Source organism: Eufriesea mexicana, unplaced genomic scaffold (genome assembly GCF_001483705.2).
Source record: "Eufriesea mexicana isolate 0111107269 unplaced genomic scaffold, ASM148370v2 scaffold302, whole genome shotgun sequence".
Taxonomy (NCBI): Eukaryota; Metazoa; Arthropoda; class Insecta; order Hymenoptera; family Apidae; genus Eufriesea; species Eufriesea mexicana.
The window spans coordinates 390903-417568 of record NW_016908462.1 but is presented as its reverse complement, the minus strand read 5'-3'; the positions used below and the strand labels follow the sequence as shown (position 1 = coordinate 417568).

The following is a 26666-nucleotide window of genomic DNA, read 5'->3' as shown; positions in this document are numbered from 1 at the left end:
CGATCGTGTCAGATCTCTGAATAACCGTTTCATCCAGGTGACAGTCTGAATTCTGTCATTAGTTCCGATGCGTTCGGATCCATCCGAAAGCTGTTGAAAAATTCCCCATCAATCGCGAGATCTATCTCCCCATACTCGGGACCTTGGAATAGCTGAACGCGAGACAGGAGACTTGGGAAAAATGCATGATGTCCTAGGAGTAGCGCGTGGAATGGAATTTTCTTGACAGAAATTTGGCTATCGCGGGACAAAGACATTGGACTCGACGCGTCCTCCTTATCCCATCCGCGACAGGGTGTTCGCAGGACGATTCCTCGCGGCATTGCGCAGGAAAAAGCATCGCCGTAGTCCTGTGTTCCTGCGGGAACAGGCGGAATCGATAGCCGCACATGCGCGTGTTGGACGCAGAGGGAAGCAAAGGGGAAGGAGGAGGAGAAAGAGAGAGATGGCCGTTTCTCCTCTCGTTCGTTCACGTCGAGGAGGGAATCGAGAGGGCGAGGGACGAAGAACCGACCGGCTCCACGTTGAATCCCTCGCGGATCAGCATCCAGTGCTCGCAATACCACGCCAGTCGCGATCACGCCGGTCGTCCGTGTCCGCTTCGAACCGACCACCACGAATCTCCCAACTCTACCGATCGCACCGAACCCGACCAGGTTTCACCGAGATTTTCCTTCTTCGAACACGCTCACGAACGATCTCTGTGACGATTCCCAACCGATTCGACTTGTTTTCGAGTGAACGGACACCGACGAGGAATCTTGCACCGATATTACAGTGGTTCCGGTACCGGGGGATCTCGCTGGCTGATCGTTACGGCGATCGAGAAGGCCTCGGAGTCTTGGAGCTCCTGTGGCTGCCGTCGTGTATCGGTTCCAGAGAGATCTCTTTGGGGATTGCAAGTGAAATCGAGTCGATCGCGAGATGTGATCGATTTCTCTATGGGCTTCCCCGTCACCGGAAATCGCGAACGGTGGCTGTTTGACGCGGGAGGAAATTCGAGCAGACCAATGATTTCATTAGCCTGGTCACGCGAGAGGAACTTGCACGCTGAGAACGGAGGCCCATGACGGCCGACCGTTCCCGCGATGACTATCATTAAACGATCGCTCGGCCAGGTTCAAGGACTGTCGTTGGCCACGGCACGGTGTTACCCTCCCCTTAGTAGCGTGGTCTCCGAACCCTAGGGCTAAACCACGATCGTGGATCGCGGTGGAACGTGTGGACGATCAGTCTAGCAGCATAAGGCTATCTTTGCGTAGCCGTCTCTCCTCGAGATGGACGAAAGTCTCGTCTCTAACCCGGTCTTCGAGTTTCCAATCGCTCGTCGGGACTAGGTTCTATCGCGATCTCGCGAATTATGTCCGAAGTATCCGTCAGATCACTGGTCCACGCGATCCGCGAACAAAGGTTACCAAGGGAGACGCGATAATCTTGGATATCGAGGATGCTGTGAGACGTTGGAAGAGTTGGTCGGGAAACGAAAGTCATCAGGGGTCAGGAGAAGAAGCTCGCCAGGAGAAGGCCGCCAAATGGACAGGTTTTTCCGATGGAAAAGCCACAAGGCGCAGGAGGACGTGAGTATGCACGCGAAGGAGCACGGAAATTTACATTTGATTACGTGGATCGCCGAGTTGGCTTCTTAGACCGGTCGAAAACGGTCCCATGGCGTAGAATAAAGGGCACGCGGGAGGGATGCGAGAGGAAACGCGCATAGGAGGGTCTCGGAGAGCGGAGGATGAAATTATGCATGTATTAGGAGACTCGGGTTAAGCGGGTTCTCTCAGGTGGAACGGGTTCCTAGAAATTGTAACTCGCCGCGATTTCCTCTGTACCCTCTGTGAACGCGTAGGATTATGCTTCCCGAACCGGTTTCCGCGTTTAAAACACCCAGGTTACGTGTAATACGCGACCATCTCGCGGAAAGTTAGCCCGAATGAACGAGACGCCTTCCGACTCTGTGGTTTCCTGATCGTAAAGCATGCAACTTTGTAGCGGATCGATCGATTAGCCTTTTCGCTTGCGTTCCCGATACCACGGCTTTTCTAGATCCTGCAGGAAGGACACGTAGCGTCTATCCTTTCATACTGCCCAGTAACTTGGAGTTTCTCTGAGATACGCGATCTTTAAACGCGGCTGATGTCAGACCTCGAACCTCTGACGTTTGCGTTCCTTCAATAGCGTTAAGTATTATAAACGGGGGTTAACGAATCGGGTATTTACGACTCGGCTGACTCCCCTCCCTTCTTCCAGTCGCTATTTTCTAAAGCACCTACAACCTCGCTACTATATATTCTTACGAGTTTCTCATATCCACTCTGTACTCGGCCTAGTAACAAGAGCGAACTGTACCCTTCAGAATATTCGGGTGGGACTTCCAACTTACGGAATAGTAATCCAGGACCTACTAGTACGTTCGGGCAAAGAACAATCGCGGATCACTATAAAAAGGAGCGGCTTTCATCGAAGTTCAGCGAGTTTCCTTGACAGCGTTCAGCACAGTTAATCTAATTCTACGTCGTGTACATTAGGAATCTTTCTGTAATCCAGCGATCGAACTCACATAAGAGGAGCTCTAAGTGCGATCTATAACAATACACACACACACACCTAGAAAAAGGGGCGATTTCCACCAAAGTTCAGCGAATTTCGTTGACAGCGTTCAGCACAGTTAATCTAATTCTACGTCGTGTACATTAGGAATCTTTCGATAATCCAGCGATCGAACTCACATAAGAGGAGCTCTAAGTGCGATCTATAACAATACACACACACACCTAGAAAAAGGGGCGATTTCCACCAAAGTTCAGCGAATTTCGTTGACAGCGTTCAGCACAGTTAATCTAATTCTACGTCGTGTACATTAGGAATCTTTCTGTAATCCAGCGATCGAACTCACATAAGAGGAGCTCTAAGTGCGATCTATAACAATACACACACACACACCTAGAAAAAGGGGCGATTTCCACCAAAGTTCAGCGAATTTCGTTGACAGCGTTCAGCACAGTTAATCTAATTCTACGTCGTGTACATTAGGAATCTTTCGGCAATCCAGCAATCGAACTCATAGAAGAGGAGTTCTAAGTGCGATCTATAACAGTACCCACACACACACGCATACACACATACCTAGAACGTCTTGGAGAGGTAACCGCTGGAGAGCTGGGTACGGAAGACCGTCACGTCGCTGCGGTAAATTTCGTCATTCGAGAAAATGTCGGGAAACAGAGTCTTGGCACGAGACGCTGTCCCGGCTGAGTCCAGGGGTGTTTCTACTGGGATTCTTCCGGACGGAGACAAATCACGTATTTTTCTCGCGCAAGCCAGTGTCCCCGTATCCGGGGCCAAGAAGAGGATTAAATACGCGCTCGTGGTGATTTTTTCCCCTTGCTCGGCGAATCCTAGCGACGTCGTTCCTCAGACTTTCTCCGGAACGTGACTCCTATTTCTCCTTATTTCAACCCCTTAATCCGGCCTAAAGTCGACTGAATACGATAAACCTGAAATTCTTCCGTCTCCCCGTCACGGTTCGACCTTCTGCGAGCTTTCTCGAGCCATTGGGTTAGGATTTCGAGTTAGGATTTCGGGGATCGGGGCCTAGGGGGTTCTCTAGACCTATTTTCCTCTCGTCTTGGGTTAGGCTGTATCGACGCAGACGATTAATATATCAGCAGACAACTCGACTCCGTATAAACGACACTTGTACTCTTGCCAGAGTTGTCACGATGGGGTGACAGGCTTATTTCCGGTCCGTTTTACCAGGGTTCCCGTCCGTGGGACATGTTTCTTACGTAAGTCCGATGGCAGATGCTCCGGTGTATTCCACGGCACGTGACGAATGCGATGTCCGCAATAGCTGCGATAGCTCCGGGTTTCCAATAGACGCGGCCATTTCGATTAATCATACTGACCCAATCGTATGGGTATGGGCATTTGCGTGGATATCGGCCGAGGTAGATCGCCGTTGAAAGATTCGAAACTCGATAGTGCTGGAAACTTTCTTCCCCGTTAATTAGCCGCAAGATGGAAATATCAGAACTGGGTCTCAGGCTCCTGGATTAAACGTCAACAATTGATGGATCGGAGGAAAAGTAGCTGAACTGTTTTCCGAGTCTTTTCATTAGCCTGTTCGACTAGCTCGATGGAAAGACTGCGTCGTTGTAGGTCGCTTTCTTCGCATTTTCAAATCTTCCTACATAAATCGTGGAACGAATTCTCCCTAAGACTGCCGGGTGGCTGGTTTCATTAGGATTAACCTTTGCACTCGAGAGGCGCCTTTCATTTCATCAAATTTCGAAGCTCGATATTAATTAATATATCAAATTTAAAATAACGTAATACTCTTATTTATTTACTACTCAAAAGATATCATTAACCTTGTAGCAGAAATTTTTTCAACTCGTACCCCTCTTTAGTCCAAAAATCCTCGAGCGTAAAGGGTTAAAATGACTCTTATTTTATCCACTGGAGGGAAGAGAAATCCCAGGTTCCTTTAACGCTAAATTACCGGAGGTTGGGTATATATCTATTTTGTTCGAAATCAGTCAATTTGACTGAAACGTCAAAATTGAAGTTCTCTAAAAAGAAGAAAATTTTATTTTAAAGAAAGTTTATTCGATACAATTTTTACATATATATTCCGTTTTTTAAATACATTTTTCGCAGATTTTTGCGAGCCAATATGACCCTCATTCGACAGGGTTGAGTACCCTTGGTCTCAACGTGGTACCCTTGGACCTCGGTGGGCTAAGGGGCCATAAACTAGTAAATTGACAAGTTTAAACGTGGAAACTCTAGCGTCAGATTGTTTAAAAAAATTTTTATGCACGAAAAATAAGTTACACGTGTGTAAAACGACCATCTTAGAAATATTTAACGAGTCAATTTAATTCGCATCTGCCAACATAGATATGGCACATATGGATTTTTGGAATTAAGGATCGTGGAGGGGAAGGAATCAGTGTTTGTATTAATTTTATAATTCTATGAAAAAGCAACATATGTTTTAACAAAAATTATTTAAATTTTTCTATATATATATATAGCAATAAAATTGTAAATGAGTCAAATTGACTGGCTCGGGCAATCTAGCGTTAACGAGAAGGGAACGAGCCAACTCGGAAACGATTTCCCGATCCATCCGAGCTTGGAAACCAACGTCGGATGCGTTCCCGTGTAACTTTTTAAACCGTTCTTTCGAGCCGTTTCCTGGCGCTGTTTGCACAGTGTTACGCTGGTTTCTTGGAGGCCAGGCCTCGCTGGAAAGTTTGCCAGCTCGGGCCGAGAAACAACAGCGTGGCGCGTCGGGAGCGTGGAAAACTTCGATCCGAGCTGCGAGTTTTTATCGCTGTGCAATAAAGCTGGACGAGAGAGGGGTTCTCGCGCGGAATAAATTGGCGGCAAGCCGTTCTTTCTTCTCCTTTGGCTTTTCGCCGGGGAAAAGCGCGAGTCCTCGAGAGGGCAGCGTGAAAGGCCGAGAAAAGCGTAGTCGACTCGAGTCGAGAGTAAACTCGGTCTTTGCGCGGGTAACCCGACACTCGGCGAGTGCGAGCTTTCTGCTCTTTTCACTTCCGGAAGAGACCCCGTGGCCATGAAAAATGTAAGGCCGCGGGCCGCCCCGAGCCGCGCTCGAATTATTTCATCATCGGTGGAGAACGTCTCGAGGGAGTTGTTCGCGGCCTCTCGCGAACGCTCGCGGCGTCTTCCACTCGTCGTCCATGGGGTTTCGTTCTCGTTCCGCTCATAGAGGTTTTCGTAATCGCCGGTTACGAAAGGTCGATTGACTTAACGTTGGGGTATGCCGGAGCAGTTGACGGGTAACGAGTAAACAGTAAGGGTTGAAGGGAAGCGCCAATGCTCCTCGAGGTGTGTAAGTGGTGGTAGAATCCTGTGTGCATTGTACGTGGAAAATTTTAAACGAATAATAGATCGCGAGAGTTTCGATTAATTAACCCTTTCTCAGAAATAAATTGCTCTCTGGACAGCCGGCGTGACAGTGAGAGAATTATATTCGATTATGTGAAAAAATCTCTGCAGAAGAAGCGTGTGTTGCTAGCGCGTCGAAAACAAACGATTTAATGGGCATTATTGGCTAGTTATTGGTAACAAATGCACTGTGCCTAAAGGCGCTGTTCGTTCGAAGGGAGCAACTCTGGCTGAGTGCCTGAAGCCGCTGTTCGCAACGAAAGGGTTAACCCCTTTCCGTACTTTAACGAGGATTTTGCCCAAACACGAATATCACGAGCCAGACTCGTGGATAGTAAATCGGGCCAAAGGTAAACATCACGGAACGATGTTTTGGTAGTTACAATTGTGATCGAGTTTTAGTTCCTATCAGTACATCACTAGAGTTGATCCCGATTCTTGTAATCTCTGTTGCAAAGCAGTTTAGTTATTGAAGTTATGACTGTTTTCGAGCATCAGTCTGGTCTGTTTACCGCGCGTTGACTGCTACCGAGTTAAATGGCACGTGAATATGTTAATATTGGGATTATGGGTTCTAATAGTAAAATAACTACGATGTATGTATATATTCTCTGTTGAAGTCTTTTAGTACTCAAAGAAAGTATATGTTTCTTCTAGTGCTTCTCTCGAGAGACTGACCGACTCCCTAGATAGTGTCAAAAGGGTACGTGACGCGGTTCGCATAAACTCCTAATTTTTATCGAATATTTATATGAATATACCTTATATCCTAGATTGATTTTTGTTTACAACTATACTTATCTTTTCAACAATTAACCCTCTTCACTTGAGAGGTGCCCTTCAGTCACCATTTGATATAATTTCGAAGCTCGATGTTAATTAATATATGAAATTTAAAATAACGTAACAGAGTGCGAGGTATCGAAATGAAATAATTTTACGTGTTAATCATTATACGATTTCTTATTTAGTGCTCAAAAAATATCATCAGCTTTATAGCAGAAAATTTCTCAACTCGTACCCTTCTTCAGCCACAAAATCGTCGAGCGCAAAGGGTTAAATTCTCAGGATGGAGAAGTATCCTAATCATTGGGATTGTGGGTAAAAAGAACTCTCTATCGTTCTTTATAATTATTTTTATTCTATCCTTAGGAAGATTTATCTTCTGTATTCTGTATTCTATCTTCTGCACGCAGGCAGAGACAAAACTAGAGCGATGAAAAATGGCCCCCTAGTTTTTATCTACGCTTCACGCGTTCCCGGAACCTCTTTCATGCCCAGTTCAAAGACACATCTGTTTCTCCTAAGAGATCGATTCTTGTAAATACCTTCAGATCTTATTTTCAACACTAATATTCAACTTTTGCAATTATTTCATAAGCGTTCTTCGATCCCTCTCGGATCTACGTCAGTAGCGAATCACTGACACGAAGACGCGAGATTATTCTAATTCGCTTTTGAACACCTTGCGTGCACTCCTACACGCTGGAAGCCCTTCTACGCTCAGCAATGGTAGAAGCTGCGTTGCGCAATTTTATTTCTGAAACACAACGCGTCCAAAGAATGCTTTTCTCGTTAAACTTTCTGACACTGGCAAGCAAGAGAAGCTCGCGTTTTCGTTTAATTCGCGCGTTCCACGTTTCGCGAAACTCTCGAAATTAATGGCGGGTACGAATAACCAACCCCGAACGTCATGCCGGTACAGCAGCAGCCTTCGAAACGGGATACTCGGTACTTATTTCCGAAAATGAGTCTATCATCCGGGAACTCGATACTCGAAAAGCGTATCACGGCTAGCGTTATCATCCCGGCGTGTATATCCCTCTGGTCGGAATGGTGCAGAAACTCGATTCCTCGACAGTTGGGAGCATGGAAACCGGTGGATAAGATGCCGATCTGGCGATTCCATAGCTCTCCCGTCGGCTCACTCCCACGCGATCTTTTCGAGGATCGTTGGCGGATCGATTAACTCCTCAGCGAGCTGGTCTGCGTCGGAATCCTCGAGGATTCGTTGGCCGGTTATCGTGCGGTGGTATCTGAACGCGCGAACGTCAATAACGCGGCTAAATATCCGTGACAATGCTCGCGCGAGATACGACGAACCTAACCGTCCACGAGTTTCGCGTTACAGGAAGAGTCGGCTTATCCGGTCGAATCTAATTGTTGTGCCTGTTGGCCGAATGGTGGTTACCGGGTCGTTCACCACATTCACACCCACACTGCGTTGGCCGACTCGCCGGGAGAAGCCATCGATGTAACGCGCGTCCCTCTCTCTGTTCTCGGGCACGTAAGCCCCAGCGATTTATCGGGCTTGATGCACCTCGGTGAACTCGAAAATGAACAGCTTTTTCCTTCTGCTTTTCCTCCTTGCCTCTGCTTCCTATCTCGTCCCATTTTATTTCGTTCCATCTGCATGACAGCTCCGCCGAGAGACCTTTAGGAAGACCTTTGTCCGACAGCCGCGTCTATTAGCTACCTGTACAGCAAATTTCGTTTCAATCGGATCGGGTACTGTTACACAGTTCGCCGCTGCTACTCGCAAGCTACAGACGTGACAGCGTAACGATATTAATGACGCTGCAGCTTCCGCTCAGCCGGCTAATCAATCACGGCTTGAAATCCCCGATCAATGATCCGTGACGCTGGCATACGGAGAGAAGCGAGTGATCGTAGTGGTACACAGCTAGGTTCCCAGGACCCCGGCGAATCCGTTCATAGTCCCGAAAGGTCTTCCAAAGTTTGCGCCATCGTACCGACGTGTGTCAGGCGTCCTGTTCATCCGGGGTCTCTGCTCGAGCTATCGCGCGCTATCGCTCAGAGAGACGCCAGCGTCACGGAGCACATTCCGAGCAGTGACGCCGGCTTTGCCCTATCGTTTGCAAGTCACCCCGTGTTTCCAGTCGCTTCGGCCGCTCAGCCATCGAAGAATCGCCGATACAGCGGCGTCCCATGAGATCCCTGTGCCCTCCGATCGCAGCTAGGCTGGAGAAAGAGAGAGAGTGAGCGAGGTCGCGAGGAGCGGAGAGGGACAGAGCGGAGGCGATCTATCAGGCGTAGCGAAACGTGTACACGGGGTACACACGGCGAGCCCAGTTTTCTCCTATCCGCTTCGAACGTTTCGCCTCGTGTGTTTGCGCGCGAGCGTGTACCACCGTGTCCGTGTAGGAGCGCACGTGTGACGAAGCCGAAGGCATTGTGTGTTCACCGTGTGGAGCTGTTGCTTGATTAACCGCCGTAGAACGCCGCATGTACATACACGGCCGAGCGGGCAACTCGGTTCTCGCATTATTTACGGCTAATGGCTCAAAACGCGGAAGTCCGCTGGCTGTGCGCCACCGCGAGAGAAGCGCTTGCTGGACCTCTTTCTCGGCGAGCACAGTTTTTCCCAACAACGATCCATGTCGCGGAATATACGTATAAGCTCATCTTCACGCGATTTTCGAATTGCTCTTCTCAACGTCCAGGTGACGATGTTATTGGCCTTCACGTGGATTTCGAGCCGACGATGTAGATAGAACAGGATTAATGGCAGATTCTTTTTGACGGGATCAGGTGGATCTTGCAGTCGAGTAACTTAACGATCCACGTTCCGGAGTATAGAGTCACCGAACGCGACTTTGGAATTGCTGTCTTCACTATCCAGGTGTTTATGCTGTCGGTCTTCACGTGGATTTTGTGCTGATGACGTAGATCGAATAGGATTTCCATGGAAGAATCTTTCTGACAGAATCTGGTGGATCTTCCAATGTAGTAACTTAATGAACCACGTTCTGAAGTACAGAGTCACTTGGATTCGACTTTGGAATTGCTCTTCTTAACGTCCAGGTGCTTATGCTGTCGGTCTTCACGTGGATTTTGTGCTGATGACGTAGATCGAATAGGATTTCCATGGAAGAATCTTTCTGACAGAATCTGGTGGATCTTCCAATGTAGTAACTTAATGAACCACGTTCTGAAGTACAGAGTCACTTGGATTCGACTTTGGAATTGCTCTTCTTAACGTCCAGGTGCTTATGCTGTCGGTCTTCACGTGGATTTTGTGCTGATGACGTAGATCGAATAGGATTTCCATGGAAGAATCTTTCTGACAGAATCTGGTGGATCTTCCAATGTAGTAACTTAATGAACCACGTTCTGAAGTACAGAGTCACTTGGATTCGACTTTGGAATTGCTCTTCTTAACGTCCAGGTGCTTATGCTGTCGGTCTTCACGTGGATTTTGTGCTGATGACGTAGATCGAATAGGATTTCCATGGAAGAATCTTTCTGACAGAATCTGGTGGATCTTCCAATGTAGTAACTTAATGAACCACGTTCTGAAGTACAGAGTCACTTGGATTCGACTTTGGAATTGCTCTTCTTAACGTCCAGGTGCTTATGCTGTCGGTCTTCACGTGGATTTTGTGCTGATGACGTAGATCGAATAGAATTTCCTTGGAAGATTCTTTCTAACAGAATCAGGTGGATCTTCCAATGGAGTAAGTTGATGATCCACGTTCTGAAGTACAGAGTCACTTGGATTCGACTTTGGAATTGGTCTTCTTAACGTCCAGGTGACGATGTTGTCGATCTTCGCGTGGATTTTTAGCTGACGATGTAGATTAAATAGGATATTTTTGAAAGATTCTTTCTGACGGGATTAGGTGAATCTTCCATCCAAGTATCTTAACAATCCACGTCGTGGAACACAGACTCACCTAGCTACGACTTTGGAATTGCTCTCCTTTACGTCCAGGTGACGATGTTATCAGTCTTGACGAGGTTTTTCAGCTGACGATACGGATTGAATAGAATTCCATGAAAGATTCTTTGTAACGGAATCTGGTGGATCTGCCAATGGAGTAACCTAACGATCCACGTCGTGGAGTGTAGGTTCACCTAGATACGACTTTGAAATTGCTCTCCTTAGCGTCCAGGTGACGATGCTGTCGATCTTGACGTGTATTTTGAGCCGACTATGCGGATTGAATAGAATTTCCATAGAAGATTCTTCTAGTCCTGTTCAGGTGGATCTTCCATACGGGTAACCTAGTTTTCCAAAGCGATATTCGCGAGAATAACAAAGTAACGATCGCTCGCAGTGTCATCTGTTATTATTTCCGCGATGAATTTGCAAGTCAGTCTCTGCGCCTCTCGACTGGAAACGCGATCGAAAGGAAAGCTGCTAGATCCTCGACAACGGCCGCTGCAAAGGAAGTACAAACTTCCTCTGCGCAAACATCCCTTTAAGAGGCAAGTTTCGCCACCTCCGGGCTAGGCTACACAGACAGTACCCGGAGTCGTCTTCGTCGTTATCATTGCATGCACGCGCCTGCAAAACAATCGAGCGGCCTGGAAGTCTTCCAGGTTTCCCTTCTCCGAGCTTCTCCCTGCACAACTCGCGCTGTATTTTACTCGCGGCGAATCCTGTTTCGCTCTTCCTTCCGTCCCCTGCAACCTCTCGCCGGCCGGAATTTCGTCGCGTTCAACAGCCCCCCGGAATTGATCGCAGAGAGACGCGGCAGCGTCGAAGGAAATTGGGTGAGCGTCTCCACGGTTTCGCGTAAATCGCATTTCCAGCCGTGGCCGTAAAAGGATCTCGAGCGGATTACCGATCGACCGTGTCGCGGCAAGGGATGTCGACAGCGCGTGAGGAACGGCGAATTCAGCTCGCGTTCGCGCCTCTCTGTTCCCGGAGATTCGTCGTGGTGTTTCCTTCGTGGTACGTGCTCGGTTATCGACACAGTTTCAGGGGTGGTAAATGATTTATTTCTGCGGCAACCGCGCCTGAAAGCTGAGCACGGGCGGCCAGAGAACTTTGGCTACCCTTCCTTCGGATTAACTATTTCCTGGCGAACGGTGAATGCTCGGTGATACCTCTCGGCCGAAGCGAATGCTCCCAATGGGAGTTTTACTGTTCCGCTGATAGGTATACTCGTAGTTGCCGGCTCGTTTGATTGATAGATCGTACGATCCGTGTGCTGTTGTACGGCTTCGAACGGTATAACGCTTCTTTTATTTCCTGCCCAGTTGGCAAGCGTGTTTTATCTTGCATCGGAGTAAAAAGGGAACTCGATTGAAATAATTTTCTTTCCACGCTTTCTACAGGTACAGAAAATATTGCAACACACTGCTAGGGGACTATAAAATTCGCCGTATATTTCCTTCCAACAGCCTCTAACGCTACAACTGAAATTCATGTTTCAGGGTCTGGACAATGTGAGCTCAGCGACCCTCAGGCCTTTCAACTCGGACATCAACACGCCGAGGATCGACAGCTATAGGTTCTCGATGGCAAATCTGGAAGGTGAGCTATCTTTTCATAACCACCCTTGCGAAAGTGGACGTCGATCGTTCCATCGCGATGCAATTTCCGTGGTCATGACGTCGCGTCGCCCTAACAAACGTGTTTCCTTCGTAGCAAAACGCCCAACTTGCTTCTTTGTTCGTGCTTCGTGGACGTCCGTCCACGTCCACCCACGGTGCCCTTGTCCCGTATGTAGGACAGTTTTTCCAACGTTTCACCCTCCTCTATTTCGTGTTTCGTGAATAAACGGACGGGACAGCGTGAACAAAAGAGACGTTTCATCCCGCGAGATTGTGGCGTGTTATTTCTTCCCGGGAACACGGGCGCGACACAAAGAAAACGACCGTGTTTTCGTCGATCTCGCCCTCTGATTAAATCGAATACCGGTGGCGCGCGAGTGTCCCTGCGTCGGGGGGCTGGTGAAACCGAGTCGCCGGCTAATGAGCTTTTCTGCGGACAGCGAAAGAGGGGTCGCATCGGTAAAGAGCAATTTCCTGTGGTTTATTGCACCTTGCGCCACGATTTCGCGACGATTTCGAGCATTCGACTAGACACGAGGATCTCGTCGACGATAAAAATGTTTTCTCCCTGTAAATTATTGGGAAACTCGGCCGCGTAATGATGGTTCAGGTCAGGAGGATTTAGTTGTCTGCCGCGGTCGATGAGCAGGGTGATGGCTTAGCGTCGTTCAAGTCGTTGACCGCCGGTTCGTTGGAAAGTAAAAGTAGGGAAATTAATTTCGCTTGGATACAAACTTCTTGGAAGTTTTCGACGGGAAATATGTTAATAAAATTGCCGGCACTTGGCTTTCAAACTTTTGATTGTCAATCTTCCAAGATAGTTCATCGACGTTTCTTTAATAGCCTAGTTATCGTCGTTTAACGATAAAGTCATCGTTGTTTCACTACGCTGTATCCTTGCCAAATTAGCGTTATTCGACTTGGACTCGAATCGCAGGAAAGAAGCAAAAATGGAGAGCAGTATTTCCTTAATTGTTGGAGCAGGTTGGCAAATAAGTAACGAGGTAGGTGTGGTTTTGTAAGTCTAGTCACGTTGAAATGGGCACCAGTGCCTCGTTTCGTCTCGCTTCGCTCGAAGTTGGCCGCGGTAAAACGATTAATCGAGTCGGAGAGAGCTTGCGGAAAAAGACGAACCGTTCTTACGAATTTTTGGTCTCTTCGCTCATCGTTCCACCGCAAATATTTATCCCCTGGTTTCCACGGGATGTTAAAGTCCCGAGGACCCGTGTCACACTGCCCCCCGGGCGAATTGGGAAACTAGGCGCTGCGAGAGGCTTCTTAAAATGTGCCCCGAAATGGCGCGAAATGAAGAGGAACTCTTATCGAATCCAGATTTTTCTTTCTTGCGGCCATTAAAATTATTTATCACATTTGCGAAGAAAGAAGAAAATTAATTGTCGAAGTGCAACGGTGATGAGTGTGTAGCCTGGGCCAGCATCGTTATAATCTTCTTCAGCGGCGTTAGGGACAGTTCAGTCCCTTGCCAGGCCTCGCTGCCGTATTAATTTCTACGAAAATATATACTCGTTTAGTTCAAACCACCAAAATTTAGTTTTTCCCCATAATTCTTACCTTAACTCATCGTTGACCGGTGACGAGTTAACCCATTCGAGACTGCGATTCTTTTCAACCACGGTCCTCAGGAACGAAATTTTATTTTCTTTATATCGTTCATTTTTAATAAAAGAAACTTGCTTACTATGGAAATCACCCAATTCGTAAGTGAATTCGCATAAATAAAATTATTGCACACAGTGTGCGTACAGCTTGCTCCTCAGAAAATTTTTATTGCGAGGAACGGATTGAACACCATGTGTTTGTAATGTAAAGTAAAATAAAAATACATCATTAAAATTGATAAACATTTATTTCAAACATAGTTAGATAATATAAAATCGTTATTTTGCTTTCAATAATGAAGAACAGAATATAATGCAAAGAAAATTTGTAAGAAATAGTAAAAAGTCATGAAAATAAGTTGAATAATGAGGAAAATAATATAAACGAGAAATAAATTTTTAGAAAAATGTCTAAAGGTAATAAAGTAATGTAACTCGGTAATGAAAAAGAAAATATAATTTGTTAATACATTTTTAGGAAATAATACACTGATCGAAAATCCGAATAAAAGGTTTTGTTTTTTTTTTTGGTACGCAAAAAAACCAATACCAAATTTTGTTTTTCTATACTTTACAGATACTTAATCAGATTCTAAAAATCGACGTTAATTAGTATATCAAATTTAAAATTACCTATCGATACGTGGAATGTCGAAGAAGAATAATTCTGTCTTAATTTGCATATGATTCCTCATTTACCATTTTAAAAATATCGTCGACTCTATGACAGAAAGTCTTCGAATTACTATTTTTCTGTAACGAAAAAATCGTCGAGTGCAAAGGGTTAATCCCAAAAAAGTCTTACTACTTTACTCAGAATAATTGATAAATACTTATTATTATTATTACACACACACGGTGTACAACCGGTCTTAAAGCCTCGGAAATGAATTGCACACACGGTGTGCAATCGGTCTCGAATGGGTTAACTCATCTTTTCCTGCCCAAACGATGTTGACCGATGACGAGTTAACTCGTCATTGCACTTGCATTATCTATTTGAATTAATGAAACCCAGGGCGATATAGATTAGATCACAAAGTAATAGCCGGTGATATGACATAGTTTCTGTGTGTAAAATTTCAACAGAGTGTTAATAAATAAAAAAATAATCAGCTCGTGAGAAAGCGAGACCTCGATCTGCGAAAACGAAAAGTACGATTTATACGTCATAAATCATTCGTTACCCGCCATAGGTCAATAATTCCGTCGCTCATTACCAATTCCTCCCTTCTTTACTATTCCCAGCAACAGCGTCGTAAAAACGTAGCCTGAATCGCGAAGCGAAGAAATATTCGCATTTCTTCGTGCTGTTGGTAGTACGAGTCCGCTCACGAGACGCTCGAGGCCCGAGCGTAGAAAATTCGACGCTGGTCGAACGTGATCCAGGGTTCGGGATCGGCCGGTCACGTCCAGCCGATCGTCCCCTGCGGCGATTCTGCGGCAACAGCAGCTGCAACTGCAGCGTCGAGCCTCGCACCTACACCACGCGCATTATCTGGCATCTTTTGAACTAGCTCCAGCCTCTCCCTCGTCGCCGGGGCAAAAATCCCTGCCCGTCGTATCAGCGGATTTATGCTCGATGGTGCCGCGCATCGCGAGACCTAACCGTACGTTGCGAGCCAGCCGATAATCTGAAAAATCCGCAACTGCGGCCGTATCTCAGCCCCTTTCGTCCCCTTCCCCCCGCCGGCCTGCGAATCCTCTTGTTGCTCCAATTAATTTCCTTTCCTCCTATTTACCAGATCGATCTTCGCTTTCTTCGTCCTTCTCTTCTCGCTCGTATCGCGGATCTCGTACTCGTTGGCTCGGGTTCCTTTGCCACGGTTTATCAACAGGGGTGGTTAATTCTTCTTCGGTGATGAATTTTCTCCTCGCTTCGGAGTGGACGATTGGGGCGAAGAGGGTTTGCTACGTGTTGCATATTGAGAGGGTGAAGCGTGGGAGCTGGAGGAAGTGTCAAAATCGCGTTTCGTATCTTATTCGAGGTTGATCCTGTTCCTTCATTTGTAAAATCCATGAAATATTCCGCAAACTTCGTTTTTAAGATAGGGTGGTATTGTAAGATTAACCCTGTGCACTCGAAGATTTTTTGGCTAGAGCAGAGTAGAAATTCAAAGATTCTCTACTGAAATTTGACGATACCTTTTTGAGTAGTAAATAAAGAATTGTATAATAGAATTGTAAAATTATTTGATCTCGATACCCCGCACACTGTTATGTTACATTAAATTTGATATATTAACCCTTTGCACTCGACGATCTTTTGGCCAAAGATGAGTAGGAGTTCAAAGATTTTCTGTTATAAAGCTGGCGATATTTCTTTCAGTAATAAATAAGAAATCGTATAATAATTAACACGTAGAATTATTTGATTTCGATAGCTCGTACACCGTTATATTATCTTAAATTTGGTATATTAATTAATATCTATCTTCCAAATTTTATGAAATAGTGACTGAAGATCATCTCTCGAGTATAAAGGGTTAATCCTTAACGTTCCGACTTTTAATTGTGAATATCGAAAGGCAACTTCAATTTATTCTATTCGATTTCGATCTGCAAGTTTTTAAGTGTCAGATTTTAAATGCTACAATGACGTGTAAAGAATAATATTAACCCTCTGCACTCGAGAGGTGAGCTTCAGTCACCATTTCATAAAATTTGGAAGATAGATGTTAATTAATATATCAAATTTAATGTAATGTAACAGTGTGCAAGGTATCGAAGTCAAATAATTCTACAATTCTTTATTTACTGGTCAGAAAAGTATCGTCAGTTTTTTAGTAAAGAATCTTTGATTTTCTACTCTTCTCTAGTCAAAAAGTCGTCGAGTGTAAAGGGTTAATTAATATATCAAATTTAAAATAATGTAACAGTGTGCGAGATATCGAAGTTAAATAATTCTACGTGTTAATTATTATAGATTCTTCATTTACTTCTAAGAAAAATATCATCAGTTTTATTTAGTAGAAAATCTTTGAACTCCTATCCTTTTTTAGATAAAGAATCGTCGAGTGCAAAGGGTTAAATAGGAGTACAAGGACGCGGAAGTGTCATCGTGTGTTTTAGATTCAAAACAATCTTTTTTCGTCTCAGGAGTAATATAATTTTTATTTCAATATTTATATTAATTATAATTGAGTAACGTGTGGAATTTTTTAAGACATTAATTGGGATGAATCATTCATTGGGTCGCACATCGATGGTGCCTAAGAGGCACACTTGGAGCGTTAAGGATTAACCCATTAGCTACCACGATCCTCATTTGGGGATTTTGGAATTTTACATACACCACTCGGCGTCAAAAATATATTTGGCACGCCTGACGGTTTAGTTTTGTTCCATATCTATCAGTCAATATTGTATGTAGCAAATATTGTGTATTCTGTGCTCCGTTTCTATACAACAAGCGAACAAATTTGAAATTCGCGTGTAAGTTGAACGGAACAGAATTGTCATATTTGAAGCATCATATTTTTGGTTCGGTTTCTATAATATAATAAAATACCATACATAAATATGTAATTTAGAGGCTATAGTAACGATTTGTTACTTACTCTGTCTTTTGTTTCTTTATTGAAATGATTTTATTGATCATTTTATAACGATACCCATTCTGGCACTTTTTCAAAAATATCAAATATTTTCCAAACAAAACGTAATTTGAATATAATTATACCGTTACACGACTTTTCGTGCATATATTTAACTTATCCGGCCAAAAATTTCAAAAACAGAAATTTGGAAATTAATGAGTCAATGCTAGATTAATCCCATGCTGACAGAGATCTGCGCGTTTAATACACAATGACTCCATTTTAATAACAAAACAGATTTATTGAAACTAAAATATTACACCAGGTTTCACTCAATTCCAAAATACACGATTCTTTAAATAATACCCGAGATATATAGCCGGAAAATTGCACGGACGAAATAGTTGGATCAAAGATATCCTTCGGATCGTAGCTGGATCGCGAATCATAAATTGCTCGTGCTAAAGCAAATTAAACTCGGCGTATTTTCTCGCTGAAAAATCACTTAGCCGCGACGCGTAATTAGCGGAGAACGGTTCAAGTGCATAATTAAAATGATAGTGGTTCTCGAAAGCGTAATGACTCGGTCGAGATATCGAATTATGGGAAATTGGCGAAAAAGCGGCGCGAAGTCGCCGAGCGTTGCTGAAAATCTAAACGCGTATTAAAAAGCGAAGTCATTTACAAAGTGACACTGGAATCCGCTTCTGCGAGCTCGCGACGCTCGCGTGCGCGCCTTAATTAATGCACGCTCACGCTGCAATCGGAATTAACGCGGCAGTGTCATTACCACGATGCAATAATCTCCACCTTTAATCCTTTCTTTCCTCTCCGCGTTCGTTTGCCTACCCCCTCTCGTTTTTCCACGCTCTCGCTTTCGTGTTAACGCTTTTCGTTAATTATTCCTCCGACTTTCGTTCGCGCCTCCGTCAAAGGGAAGGACACGGTTTTATGGCGATCCCGCTCGAACCAGTTCGATTAACATTTTCTTCTCAGCCGTAATACGCTGAATAAAATTAAATTCATTCCGCTTATTTTTCTCGGCGTAAAACGTTACGAGGGTGTGCTTTTAATTAAAGTGTCATTACCAGCGAGGATTTATGTCCATAGATAAATTCAAATTAATAATCCGTGTCACTGGGGCGTGTAATTGCTCGCGATCAACTTATTCCTGGTATAAATAGTTTAACATTTCGGTGAATTATATTCGAATCGGTCTATGACCGAATTTAACCTAATTACTGCTGCAAACGCGAGAGCAGTGGGCGTAGGAATGTGTATCGACTCGCAAATTCGGAATGGGAATATCGGTATAAAATAAACGCGTGGTCTACGAGGAAATTCGAGAAATTCCACTATTTTCGTTTCGAGAGATTCCGAAAAGCTGTCGGGTATTTTAATTCATTTAAAGCGATGGACGCAGGGAACCCGGCGCCATTTCTGCACGAGCGACTCGGCGTTCGGTGAATGCTAAATAATTTAAGAGCACGCTTTATACGTGGCAATACCAGCCTTGGTTACCAGCAGTTATCCTCTTTATTAAGGATCTTTGCTTGTTCTCCTGCAAAGTAAACGCGCAGTGAAAAGGAGCGACATAAAAGAGGCTCGAAGGAAGCGAAACGCTGCTCAAAGGACTAATGACTGTTGCGTTCGGCTCGAGACGGGACGGTGGGGGGTAAAATTGGCAACTTGACGAAATTCGAGGGAGGGTAGTCATGAAAAATTAATCCCTCTTTTTTATTCATTCAAGCCTGCTTGTAGTTTGCAGCGGGTTATGGCTTGCATTTTATCATCGCAGCCTTTCTATTTATATTTATGAGTGGCTACGGGCTAGAAATAAATCGTACCCCCTCCTTCCAATTTTAATTCAGTCTTGCATTTATTTTACAATCACGTCGCATTTTATCACCCGCTGCCGCTATACCCGTAATATCGAAAACTCTTCTCGGACCGTACTTTCTATTTGCAAACTTTTAACCCTTTGCACTCGACGATTTTTTGGCCAAACAGGGATAGCAGTTCAAAGATTTTCTGTTACAGGAATAAGAAATCGCATGATAATTAGCATTATTTGATTTCGATACCTCGCACACCGTTAAATTATCTGAAATTTCACATATTTACGAATATCGAGCTTCGAAATTTTATCAAATGGCGCCTCTCGAGTGCAAAGGGTTAATTTCCTTGGTCCACGAAAGTTTAACGATCCCAAAATGAAACGTTGAAATTCTAGAATCGGAAAAATTCTCCCTTTTAGTACCGAGCGAAAAACGGATGCCTGTGCGAAAATAATCGAACGAATTTGACGAATTTACCAAGGTTTGGGAAAAAATTCATAAAAACCGAACTAAGAACGATATTTAAAAAATTCAAAATGCAGCGTATTACGGAAGAAAGGGAGAACAACGTAATACCAATTGTATTTCCATATTTATTGAAAATCATACGAATAACATCGATATAAAACACGATGGAAAACATAGAAACAAGTTTCTCTTCTACAAACGATATTTGCATATAAGAATAATCATCACAGTTGATCACAGTTTTATGTAGGCCACGTAGTATGGAGTCGTTCACTGCACAAATCGATTAACTCCACTTTTCGAAAAATCTTAAATATAAACCGTTATTATTATTAAGATTAAGATTAAAGTTATTAAGACTATACCAAGTGCTTTGACACTTCAATTTAAGATTTTTCAAAAAGTGGAGTTAATCGATTTGTGCAGTGAACGTCTCAAGTTTAAGTATTACATTTTCAATCATTTTAAATAAAATAACCAATATAAACATATTGCGATTATGGTCCCAAGGAACTATACCTTATCGCTCCTGCGTATACATAGCACCACAAGCATAGTATGTAACAAAGAGTTAAACCCAAAACCAATTTTTTAAATTCTTTTGCAACGAAATTAGCCCGTTTATAACGTTTAATAAATTTATTTCGAGACAGAGCTTTCTCGCAATGCGAAGAATAAGGCCATCGCGTATTCAATGATGTATCGTCATCTGGCACTAAAAGGGTTAAACTTCGCGTCCTACCAATTCCTCTATTGGGAGGAATCTTGCAATTCGCACGAAACCCTAGAGAAGGAAAACAGAAGAAACCCCCTGAATTTTGTACAAACTCACGTTTTATTGTACCGCTGGAGAACGCGAAAGAGGTGGAACTCGACACGTCGATCGGCAATTTCGCCTGGACAGCACGTCGTCGAAGGAACTCGAGGCTAAATCGCAATGAAGGGATACGATGGAGCGCGTGTACGAGGGAAATTGCACGCTTAGTCGTCCATCGCGATCCGGCATCTTCGCGGAGGATTGCGTCTCTGGAGGGCAGCTTCCGCGAGTGGTAAAAATGACGGCGAGCCGGGACCTGCATTCAATTACGGCGACGTAGCCTGGCAGAAATTTAATCAATCATCTCGCGACGCATTAAAATAGCTCGAGAGCATGCCACGAGGGCGTCGTTCCTATCCTCGCGCCGCGTCTTCCGTCCATTTTCCTCTCCGGACATTCTTCGGCCGTGCCTACGCGGCATTCTACCGCTCGTTACTGCAGCTTTCTCTAACCCTCTATCGCCACGATAGCGCTCGCAATTTGCATCGTTTCGAGAACCCAGCTCGGACCCTCGGTCGTTTCGAACATCCTCGTAGCGTCGGACTTAATCTCGTTGATGGACGTTGAAGAGGTTCCGTTCGGTTGACGAATATCGAGCAACTTGGCAAAGAAATCGCGCGCTTTTACAGCAATTCCAGTACCGAAGTTGTATCGGAGATGGAGGTTCTGAAAGTTTCATAGGATGATTAAAACGATCTGTTAGATCGGGAGTTCGTGTTCGGAGAATCGTAAGCGTGGGAAGAGAAACGGAATATTCGCGAGTGCATCGTGACTGGTTATCGTTGCATGTCGCATACGCGTGTCGAAATCATTTCAAAAATTGCTAAGCAGAAAATTATGATAACGTGATAAACGTATGTTCTTTTCGGAGAATAAACGTGCAGGAAGTTATGGAGGTGGTTAGGTTAGGTGAGTCAGGAATATAAAAAGACAAATCTCGTTTCTTTAAAGAACAAAATTAACCCTTTAAACTCGACGACTTTTTGGATAAAGGAAAATAGGAGATCAAAGATTTTCTGCTATAAAGCTGACGATATTTTTTGCAGCAGTAAATAAGAATTCGTATAATAATTAACATTTTGCACTCGAGAGGCGCCTCTTAGTCGCCATTTAATCAGATTCTATACATGGATGTTAATTAATATATCAAATTTACAATTACCCAACGATGCGTGGAATATCGAAGTAACATAATTCTACGTCCTAATTTGCATACGATTCCTTATTTTTTTTTAACGATGCGTGGAATATCGAAGTAAAATAATTCTACGTCTTAATTTGCATACGATTCCTTATTTTTTTTAGAAATATCGTCGACTTTATGACAGAAAATCTTCGAATTATTATTTTTCTGTAACGAGAAAATCACCGAGTGCAAAGGGTTAATAATACCTCTATTGTAATTCCCAAATTGCTTAAAATCTCGTGGAAGTGAATATCAGTACATTTACAGTCCGGCCACCTAAATAATTTTTCGCATTTTGAGAGTAATTAATAATAACTCTATTATAATTCCCAAATTGCTTAAAATCTCGTGGAAGTGAATACCAGTACACTTACAATTCGACCACCTATTCGGTGCGTGGAATATCGAAGCAAAATAATTTTACGTCTCAATTTGCATACGATTCCTTATTTTTCTAGAAATATCGTCCATTTTATGACAGAAAATCTTCGAATTATTATTTTTCTGTAACGAGAAAATCACCGAGTGCAAAGGGTTAATAATACCTCTATTGTAATTCCCAAATTGCTTAAAATCTCGTGGAAGTGAATATCAGTACATTTACAGTCCGGCCACCTAAATAATTTTTCGCATTTTCAGAGTAATTAATAATAACTCTATTATAATTCCCAAATTGCTTAAAATCTCGTGGAAGTGAATACCAGTACACTTGCAATTCGACCACCTATTCGGTGCTTGGAATATCGAAGCAAAATAATTTTACGTCTCAATTTGCATACGATTTCGTATTTGTCGTTTTAAAAATATCGTCGACGTTATGGCAGAAAGTCTTCGAATTACTATTTTTCTGTAACGAAAAAATCGCCGAGTGCAAAGAGTTAACACGTGGAATTATTTGATTTCGATACCTCGCGCACCGGTGCTTTATCTTAAATTTGACATATTATCGAGCATCGATCTTCGAAATTTGATGAAATGGCGACTGAAGAGCGCCTCTCGAGTGCAAAAGGTTAATTTCCTTGGTCCACGAAAGTTTAACCGTTTGAGTGCCACGGGTCATTATTGTTTCCCAATCGATATTTGCCAAGCGGCGCGATAGCGCTTCTCATATTTCGCGTTCACCAACCGAGCGCGCTGATTGTCAGCTTCGCAGCTCAGAGCGCTGGCACTTTTGGACACAAAATAGAAGAAGCGCGATCGCGCCGCTTGGCATTTAAACGGTTAACGATCCCAAAATGAAACGTTGAAATTCTAGAATCGGAAAAATATTCACCGAAAACTGCCGCGCCGTGCAAACATGCCGAGAAAACGATAAAATAGGGTTCCAGGGATTTTCTGTTCCAAGTTTTCCTTGAATGTGTTTCACTTCGAAAAACAGAGGAGAATGAGCACACGGGACGTATGGAGCTAATATTGATGCAAATTTTAAGTAGTCCACCGCATTCATCGTACCTACAGTTAACTGGCGATCATAAAGCGAGTAAAATTAATTTCTCGTAAAGCACACGAAAGCGGGGGAGGACGTTTAATGCAAGCACTCAGCCATCATCCTTTGTGTCGGTCCAACTAATAATTTTATTTGGTCATACATAATGGCTGTAATATGTTCGCGCGTTTCCTCTTATCGTTCGTAGTTGGGAACAAGCATAACTAACAACGGAAGCAATGAAATTTTAACGACTCTCCTGTGTTCCACGCGATGAAACCGGTAAATTGTTCTTGAAAAATTCAGTGAAGCGTTGTGAAGATTGTTCGAACGAATTTCGGGAATATCGCGTCAAATTCGTGTAATCCAGGAATTTTCTCCGTCACTCTGTCACGATTAATATTAATTACATTTACAAATAATTTAATACGATGAACGAAAATTATTAAAGTATAAGTATTTACTTAAAGTAATACAAATGATCAAATTTAATATTATAGGATACTATTTCCGGGAAAGAAATCGCGAATCGGCCAATGCCAACTCGGAATCCTATTTTAGATAAACAGATTATAAACCGATCGATAACCTATGCGTGGCATCGTTCTAGAAGCAAATCGAAAATCAGTCGATACCGTTTCGAAAAGCTATTTTTGATAGCGAAGCTAAGTTGCGCGGTCTTTACGGGGGGTGAAACGCAGGTCAACGAAATCGTAATCGTCGCGGGGGGCGAATCGCGAATCCCGAAAGTGGCGCAATTTTTATGGAAGCAAATCGCTAATCGGCTGAATCGTATCGGCCAATTAGCGATTGGGGAAAGCACGCCATCGAGCTTTGCGAGGGACATAAAAGCAGGACCCCCGACGACACGGGCAGAGTCCTGAGCGAAGAAGCGTTAAAGAATCCTCGTGAAAATAGATCGTGACCGGCACGGGGTGAGTCGTTCGGTGTCGGAGAGAGACGAATTAGAGCGTGTTTTCCGAGTGTCATAGTTGCGTTATTTTAGCGTTATTTTCTAGCGTTAAATTAGTTTCCGAATTTGGCGTTCGCTTTATTCCGTTTCATATTGTTCTGTCCGTTTTCGGTGTCTCAATCCGTTCGCGCAGACCCGATATTCCTTCGATAAACGAAGGAACGTATTTATATTTTATTCCTGTACGCTGAAGACGATAAACCCTGTTTTCGACATGCTACGATATTTAATAGCGATAACTTTAATAATAACCCCTTATTTTACCCAGAAACTAGTATCGATTTTAGATATTAATTATCCCCTGGAACAGGCGCGATAGATCATTCGATCTCTCGATGTTTACCCGTTCAAAACCAGCAAGGATCATGCGATCGTAATACACACTTTCGCGCTATCGAAAATATCTTTATCGCGTTCGAAAGGAAATCCCCGCTCTCCTAGCCGGCTAATTTATTTCCTTTGACAAATTGTTTCTTCTTAGCCGAGAACGAGCATCCTGTGGGAAAGGTTCAGGCAGAAATTGCCGGGGGCCTTGCGGCTGAACCGGTCGTATTAGGTTCCAGCCTCTTCTGACGAATAACGTCGCGAGTTTATTTCACTGTCACCCCCCGTGCCGCGGCATAATTCACCCCGCGGATTTTATTACGATTCCGAGACACGGTTTTCTTACCTTCGCGAGGGTGAATTTATTCCCCGAGCCCGGGAAGGGGGTTGCACTCCTGGCACGCGATCAACGTCCCGTGCTTGAAACCGAGAAACGAAAAACAGAACGTTGCGGGACGTTCCCGTGCTTATTAATCATGCTTTCGTTTAACAAGCTAAATTGAAAAGTAAGATGTACGTCGTGCACTCTCCACAAATTTTTCCCAACTGCGTTTCTGCACTTTCGATCGTGATCCTGTCTCTGAAACCCTATGAACGCCTTGCTATACAATTTCGGCTAAATACCGATGTTTTCCAAATTAATTAATTTTATTAAAATCTCGAGTCTAAATGTAATTTTCACGCGTTTCGTTGAACCTTCATTCACTATTACTTTTGAAAATAATTAAGGGTGGATCCTGGCATAGAGCGCTGCAAATGTGCACACTGTGCACATTGCGCGTTAAACATTTATAATTTCGCCAATTTCACGAATTCGAAGAAATCCTTTTACATTTCCGAAAATACATATTTCGAGAAAATATATGTAAAAAAAGAATTGATTTTTTCCAAGCCGGATTACAGGAATACCGCCTTAAGCACCGCTACACCTCCGCTACCTTGGCAGTTAAAATCTATCCACCGGAGCGATTGCATTAAACATCGCGGATGATGGCGGTGCATTAATCGTGGCGTGCATCCTCGTGATCCGAGAGTTGCTCGATCGCGAGGAAGATAACGCGGCACGGCATGACACGACCGTGGAAAAAATTGCACGTCGCCCAAACAGGCGGGAGAACTCGCACGGGAGAAAAATTATTACCGCAGATTAGTTCGACCTACCCTCTTACGACAGACCTAAAGCGACTGTCGTTATATTTCACGGTAATGCCGCTGCCTGACTAACGAGCGCTCGCGCACGCGCCTGCGCAGTCGCCGCGTCGTGCGACACAGCCTTAAGGCTGTCGCGTTTAACCTAATTACATACTTTCCTCGCGGACTACGATTCTCGTGACAGCACGACGATCTGTTTAATTGCGCGAAAAAATTCGTCCTTTCCCGTAAGCCGTGTTAAGCCGTGTTAAGCCGCGGTCGTCCGTGTTCCACGCAAGAAACGCGATTCTTCGCTTCAAACAGCGCGCTCGTTTTACGCTGCTCGTCGCGATTTTCGCGCGGCTTCGTTGCCGATGACGGGGCAGTTTCGTGGATCGGAATATTTTTCTGCTCGTCTCGATAACGGTACGGTAAGAAACATGGTGGCGCGAAGAGGCCAGGGAAAGAATGGAATGTTTTAAATCGTAATTTTAAACCGGAAAAGGATTTCTATTATTCTTAGGATATGATGAATTATTAAACGACATGGTGGAAAAAGAAGCCCCGTTGTACAGCGTTGAACGCTGGTAAAGGATACGTACCACGAGTAACGTTTACATATTAACCCTTTGCACTCGTCCTTCAGTCGCCATTTAATAAAATTTCGAAGATCGGTATTAATTAATATGTCAAATTTAAAATAATACAACGGCGTGCGAAGTATCGAAATGAAATAATTCTACTTGCCAATTATTATACTATTCCTTATTCACTGCTCAAAAAAGTATCGCCAACTTTGTAGCAGAAAATCTTCCAACTCCTACTATTCTTTAGCCATAAAATCATCGAGTGCAAAGGATTAACACTAGGTTCACGAGGAAAATAAATATTCCGATATGCTATTGATACGAAGCTGGTAATTCCATTAAAGATAACAACTTGTGCTTGAATTAAAAATTCCAAAAATCGGGAAAACGACTGATCCAATTCGCAAGAGGTCTATTTAGCACCATCGCGTTAAATACGGAGAAAATATGGATGCTGTGATACAAAGTATCGAAATCAAATAATTCTACGTGTTAATTATTATACTATTCCTTATTCACTGCTCAAA

The 26666-nt window shown here is 43.8% G+C and overlaps 1 protein-coding gene across 5 annotated transcripts in view; it reads left to right on the top strand.

Annotated features, from left to right (window-relative positions):
* The window catches only part of LOC108555816 (amyloid beta A4 precursor protein-binding family B member 1-interacting protein), a 179671-nt gene that overhangs the window by 120627 nt on the left and 32378 nt on the right, over window positions 1–26666 (top strand). For all 5 annotated transcript variants that reach the window (XM_017911641.1, XM_017911639.1, XM_017911638.1 and 2 more), the window contains exon 2: window positions 12112–12211. In XM_017911641.1, the coding sequence (XP_017767130.1) occupies window positions 12112–12211 (100 nt within the window). The remainder of the gene's footprint in view (window positions 1–12111; window positions 12212–26666) is intronic.